Source organism: Silene latifolia, chromosome 7 (genome assembly GCF_048544455.1).
Source record: "Silene latifolia isolate original U9 population chromosome 7, ASM4854445v1, whole genome shotgun sequence".
NCBI lineage: Eukaryota > Viridiplantae > Streptophyta > Magnoliopsida > Caryophyllales > Caryophyllaceae > Silene > Silene latifolia.
The window spans coordinates 65,564,008-65,571,115 of NC_133532.1; the positions used below are offsets into that span (position 1 = coordinate 65,564,008).

General features: G+C 36.0%; 1 protein-coding gene across 2 annotated transcripts; it reads left to right on the plus strand.

Moving 5' to 3' along the window:
• Window positions 1-1,552: 1,552 nt before the first annotated feature.
• On the plus strand, window positions 1,553-4,356 carry LOC141592286 (uncharacterized). 2 transcript variants are annotated; one of them, XM_074412889.1, is made up of 4 exons: window positions 1,553-1,989; window positions 2,097-2,214; window positions 2,683-2,810; window positions 3,676-4,356. In XM_074412889.1, exons 1-4 carry the CDS (start codon window positions 1,852-1,854, stop codon window positions 4,114-4,116), a joined length of 825 nt encoding a protein of 274 aa, XP_074268990.1. In that variant the 5' UTR covers window positions 1,553-1,851; the 3' UTR covers window positions 4,117-4,356. The 2 variants fall into 2 exon arrangements, with proteins under 2 accessions (XP_074268990.1, XP_074268989.1); XM_074412888.1 differs by having other exon boundaries at window positions 1,668-1,989; window positions 2,680-2,810.
• Window positions 4,357-7,108: the final 2,752 nt, after the last annotated feature.

A 7,108-nucleotide genomic window follows, 5' to 3' on the forward strand; every position in this document is an offset into this window, starting at 1 on the left:
AGAAAGGAGGGAGTCAGGTTGTTGGTTTTGTTGTTTTTATGCGGTTGTTGCTGCTGTTGTGGGTGGTGGCTGCCGGCATGGTGGCCACCCTTGGACCCACCGTGGTCAGGCCGACACAATGGGGGTAGTGGCGGCCACGATGGTGATGATTTGTGCGTGTGGGGTTGTTTGGAGGATGCCACGAGTGATGTTTGTTGGTGTTGTTGTTGGTGTTGGTTGTGGTGGGGACGTGGGTGGCTGCTACTGGCCGTGGCCACCACGGTTGGTGGTGGTGGTCCACGGTGGCAGCGGAGGTGGTGTAGTGGGGGTTTGAGTGAGTCGGGTTTTTGGGGTAATTATACATGACGGGTTTTTGGGGTAATTATACATGACGGGTTTATTTGGTCGTATACATATTCGTATAAATATATTAGTATATTTATACATATTTGTATGATTAGATGAGTATATTTATATGTATTTGTATTTGTATTATTATCGTATTTTAGAAAATGAGTTTTGTGAGACGGTTTCACGAGACAGACCTAGCTTGTGTGACGGTTGCTTATGCGGATTTGCTGTGAGGTAAGTTTATCATACTCAGTTTCATTGTCGTATTTATTTACTAGGTTCCTCTATTAGTTTAGTTTAATTCTTCTTGTTAATTAATTTTATGTTTTACATAATCTGAGAATAGAACAAAGTTTTTATTTTAACTAATCCAACGACTTCCATAATAGATAACTTTATTTTAAAAATTCTTATTAACAAACTCAAGACTATTGAACTAAATGACTCCCTAATGTAAGAACAATTCGTTAAAAATTATCTAGATTAACTAATCTTTTGTCCCATTATCGGTCCCATATCACTTACCTTTGAACATATCAGCAAATTAACACATTTATTGCAATATTTTATTTAACAACTAGTGTCGATCCCGCGCGAATGCGCGGTTTTTTAGATAGAAATATTAAAGAAAATAACAATTATACAATTGTTATTTAACTCAATTTTAAATTTTAATTGTAAAATTTATTGTTATTAATGTTTTGTATTAATCAGTGGAAAATGAAATGTTTAGTACTCCCTCCATACCAGACCAATGGTAACACTTACCTAATACGGGCGTATCACACCAATGGTAACATTCCTTATTTGGCTCACAATATTGCCAAATTATCCTTATACCCATTTGATATTTACATAAAATGCCACTACATACCCCACCTAACAACTGACAATTACACCCACAATTACATACCCACCTATTTTCTTCCCTCTTTACCCCTTCTTTTACCCTCTTTTCTTAAAAACCCCAATTTTTACCACGTTACCATTTGTATGGTACGGAGAGAGTATATTTCAGTTGTAAAAATAATATAATAAAAGCTCAATTACAGATATGAATAATAAAAATCTAATTATAGATATGATATAATGAAAGTTCAATTATAACCAATTTCATTTAGACGAAAAAATTTGAGAGATCTCTTATTTTTTTAGTATACGAGGGATTAGTGATGGGTCAAAAGACAAATAAAGTGGGATATACAATGAGAGTATGAGATACAAAAATGGGACAAAGATCCACTAGGAGGCATATCATATGGGCATATTGAATTTGAATATGAAATTGTATTTTGTGCGAGTTTAAAGTAGTTTTTGGGCGAGATTAGATTAAAGATATTCCCAAATGTGGTTTGACCCGTTACTTTACTTAGAGTTGAATACGTATGAGGAAGAAAAGTCATCAGAAATTGAGAATGACAGCAATCTGTTGTAAATAAATCTGATTGATTTAGGTTATTAGAAATGCAGAAGTATGTTGATTGAATTAGTGGGTTGTGATGAGAAGAAATTAGGGTTGAAATGGGCAACAAGTCTGTGATTTTGACGACTATATTTGTAGTGATTTTGAGTATAGTTACCCATGTCTCAAATGCTGAATTCTTGTGGAATTCCCGAAGATTAGCTTCCTCCTCACCACAGAAACATTCCAATTCCAATGTAACCTCATTTCTCTCTATTACTTTCATCTCTTCTTCATTTTTCAATTACTGTTGATTTCATTGTTATGTTTTGTAAGAAATACTATATGGTGGGTTGGTTATTAGATTTCTCAAATCCCAACCCCACTTGATGATGGGATTGATAATGAGAGCTGTGATGGGATTCAGAGTAGATGCCAAGATCACATTTCCATGGTAGCTTGTATTAAGTCCTTCAACCCTGGTAACTTCTCTCTGCTTTTCTTATATGTCATTGAGTATTTGAGCTCATGTTTAAATCCCTGGTTTATACAAATGATCTTCAAATTTAGGGTTTAAGATTTTTAGGGATATACGAGAGTAATACTCCCTACATCTGAATACCCCTCTTCTTCAGCTGTCAAGATTTTCACTATAGTTGTTGGGGCGATGGTGGTAGTGAGAGTTGCAATTTAAGTGCTATAACTCCTTTACAATTTAACAGTTGGTCTCCCTTGCGTAAAACGTAACCATTTTATTATAATAAAAAGTGACCACCAGTTTATTATTACGAACTACAAAGTGTCTATTTTAGTGCCCACTTTTTATCATAAAAGTGTCACTTTTTATCTCGTTGTAACTTACGACCGTCACAAATGAGAATTTTCGTAAAATTTATATGGGTTAGAAGAAGTAATTAGGTTGTGATTCAACTCTGTTTGACTTGAAGCAGTGTCAAAGGCAGTAGTCCTCCTTATCCAGAATAAAGGAGAAGACAGCTTGAAAGTGTACCTCACATTTTCTTCTTCTTCTGGGAATCAGCAGGAGCCAGTGGAAATCCCAAAGCTGCAGACTCAACAGGTAGGTTATTGTGCTTAGCTGATGCTCTGAAATCCCAAAGCTCCCCTGGCGGATGCTCCAATATGACACAGTGCTTCAATTCAAGCCTAAATAAACTTGAAAATGTTCTATAAACACTCAACTCTTCATATCACTTTGCGTACGAGCATGTGACACTGATCCCTCAGACGTGAGTTTGACATTTAGACACCTCATGTTTAGCCAGTAACATGACGACTATTCATTCATACAATAGCTGACTCGGACACTTGGACAGACATGCGACATCTATATGCTGATTCCTGTTAACTGACCCAATTGAGGTTAGGTTGGAGGTCTTACTGTTATAGTCTCATTTTAAGAAATACTCCCTTTATTTTTTTTATTTATGGTTGTCTCAGACAATTCTTTACATTTTATTGTTTCCGCATTTTTTTAGCTTCTAACATGACCAAATAGCCCTTAAAACCTCATGTGCAAGTAAGCTCTTTAAAAGTAGAAGAGAGAAAGTAAGGGCTAGCTTTGTACGCTTGTTTCATATATTGGTTTTTGTGTCAAAAGTAAACGTAAAAAATTCTCCGGAGACGGAGGGAGATGTTTGGAAGATGGCTACTTGCAGTTGCTTTAGTGTTTCAGTATGGTTCGACATTGCTCTGATCGGTTGCTTTGGTCGGAACTGACATGGTGTCTGGTGGCAGCCACAGCTGACTCACCTGTTTGAAAAGAAAATGTTTCATGTTTTTGGACTAAAATTAAGTGTTGGAGTGTAATGTCGTTTCGGAAGGTGTTTGGCACATGACACAGAGCAAAAATAGAAGTGGACGTAATGGAACTTTTCAGAGATAACTTGAATTCATAACCTTATTCATTTTCCATCTCGATTTAGGTCAACATTTCACTTGCTAATCTTGGAGGCAGTGACATAAAGTTGAATGCCGGTAACGGGTATTGCGTGCTACACCCAGATGTAGGAGCTCCAGCATTTGAAGGCAACTATTTCCAATGGAACAACCCATCATATGCCAAGTTCATGAAACCCTTATATGGTGCGTACTTGATTTTATTGATTACTTTAATAACCGGAGGGGTTTGTGCCATCTGCTGGTTTAGTAAGAGGAAGAGAACCAATGAAGTTCCTTACCAAGAACTCGAAATGAGTATACCAGAATCGGCTAATGTTGCAGACCCCGTTGAGGGGTGGGACGAGGTTTGGGATGATGAATGGGATGAAGATAAAGCTGTTAAACAACCTGGTCATAGCATTTCCTCAAACGGCTTGACATCTAGGACCTTGAAGATTGGTGGCTCTGAAGATCGGGATGATTAAGGGGTTGGGTCGAGAAGTATAATAAAAATACAAGATGTCCATGGGTTAAACCCTTAATTCCATGTGTTTGTATAGCGTTTGGCTTAAGCAAAGTACAGTTGACATTTTTTGACATCATTTTACAAAAGGAAAATTGTATATGCAAAAGGTTCGAGGAATTTTGTCCCATTTTCATAACAATTTGTTGGTCCTTTTTCTTCTTCCAGGAAAGACGACAATCTGTTAGTTTAGTTTTTGGATGGGACTTTATATATATAGTTCTTTGATTCCCAATTAATTACTGATGAATCACTTTTGCGTTGCCTTGCCTTGCCGTTTCAATGCTGGCCAGCTTGAATTAGAATTGACTGAAAAGGAGAATATAATTTACAGGATTTCTTTGTACTAAACTGTTTTAAGAACTACTACCAAAATATGTATTTTTCGTTTAAAAACTACTACTAGTAAGTTTGATATTTTTAAAAAGGGTTTTTTGTCAGAAAGTACATTTTATTTAGGTTCATTTGTAAACAACTACCTTTTATTTTATTTTTAGCTTTCCACTACCTTTCATTTCTTCATTTTGCAAAAGACTACCAAAAATCAACTTTCGGCAAAAAAAAAGTCTTAACTTTCCGGCGTTGACTTACCATTTCATGTTGAATCTAACTCTTTATTTCATAACCCTAATAATCGATGATAAAGATTGAATAAACTCAACATTAATCACCTCAATTTGTCGATCTCTTACCCGAATCAAAGTACTAATCACCGAAACAAAATCATCATTGATATTAATCTTAACATGGTAAATAATTCTTCAACAATAATGATCTATTATGGCCTTATTGGCAAAATTAACTTCTAGTGTTAACTATTCGAAAATAATCATGAATTCACTCTTAGGTTCACTTGTGTGCTACTATCTTATTAGTTTTCTTAAACCCACCATCTTACCATGAAGAGAGATAGAATGTACTTTAATATGACTTAAAAGGACAATAGGCTGATGAATTATAAGTAGTCTATAAGTTGTTGAAATGTAAGGGTGAAGGTGATACTGGTAGTAAAGGTGACGACGGAGATGGAGATGGAGATTGAGATGGTTGATTCGTTGGTATTACTTTGAACAAACTTTTGATAATGTGTTGGGCATGGAGAGGAGCTTTTTCGGATTTTGTTGGGTGAACAAAGGGAGAAATATGAGTTATATGTGTGAAAAAGGGAGAAAAGAGTAAGTCAACGCCGAAAAGTTGACTTTTTTCGCCTGAAGTGGATTTTTGGTAGTCTTTCGCAAAATGAAGAAATGAAAGGTAGTTGAAAGTCAAAAATAAAATGAAAGGTAGTTGTTCACAAATGACCCTAAATAAAAGGGTAGTTTGTGACAAAAAAAACCTTTTAAAAATCACTACCAAAGTCTCACCCTTGAATTTCTAGTTGTTAATTTTATCCTTTAAGACTACCAACACTACCATTTGTCAATCATTTTGGGGTAAAATCATTTTAACTTAGCTTCATTTAATTCACCTATCTAAGGTAAAAAAAGTTGCTTAAACTTCATCAAAGTAACTGGTTAAAGGGATAAAATTTATTACTTAATATAGAAATTCAAAAATAAATGGATAAGAATGTGTTTTATTGGGTTTAGATGAGATTTAATAGTGTTTTAAAAAAAATCAAACTTACTGTTAGTAGTTTTTAAACGAAAATTATTTTGGTAGTAGTTGTTAAAATAATATACTACAAAGGTCGTAGTTATAAAAAAAAAATCCTAATTTATAAGAGCAACCACAATAGGATAGTGTAACACCTCCATATTCCTATTATTATTTTTTTTTTGGTGAAAATGTAAGTAATATTAAGCTCAATCCCAGAAAAGGGAGAAATCACCACATTACAACCTATTCAAGAAACTATTCCAGCCTACTAACAGAAGAGTACCAACATCAGTACTACTAGAACATTAACTCACGCACTCTACACCAGTTTCTATCAATTTGAGACATCTTATGATACTTATACTTTAGAATTGCCAATCTACAATCCTCTTGAACAACTTTCAGGATAACTTGTGGATGGATAACCCGATGTTCCAGCCTGCAAATGTTCCTAGCATACCAAACATGATATTGCGTAGCCACCACCAAGGAGGATAACAGCTTCCTGATAAAACCAGAATAATGCCGGCTTTTCAACATCTCCCCAGCATTACCAAACCTAACTCCTCTCAAATTTAACCAGCTTTGAATTCTTGTATAACAGAGACAAGTATACCTGCAGTATTTAAACAGGTGTTCATGATCCTCATTCTGCTCTCCGCATAAGAAACAGACTGTCTGATTTGTAATACCCATCTTGCATAGCCTATCCAGAGTAAGAAGTCTACCATGTTGAATAAGCCAAGCAATGAAACAATGTTTTGGAGTATTGATCCTGTTCCAGACTATATTGTACCAGTTGACCAAACCCCCTGCCTAAGCCAATCATAACCATCAGCAATCGTGTAACTCCCATTTTTGCCCATCCATTTGCCATCAACATAACCTCCCATCAACTTATCCTTGACAGCACACACCTGTCGCCAGGCCCAGGAACTATTTAGGCTAGGTTGGTAAGTAGCCCAGTCCCGTCCTTTTAGATAAATTTTATCTATCCACTTTATCCACAAGATGTCCTTCTTGGCAATAATCCACCACACCAATTTTCCCACTGCAGCAATGTTCCAAACTCTACTGTCACATACATCCAGACCCCCTGCTGCTAATGGCAAGCAAACAACTTTCCAAGAAACAAAAGGAGCCTTGGAATAGTTGTCAGTCCCTTCCCAAAGGAAGTTTATGCAAAGTGCCTGAATCCTCTCCATGACTCCTGCAGGTAGGACAAAAATTTGGGCCCAATAGTTATGCAGAGTTGCCAGTACTGATTTAACCAGTATAAGTCTACCCATATAAGAGATTCTCTTCTTATTCCATCCTTTAATTCTTTGAGTCATCTTATCCACCAGCATGGCACA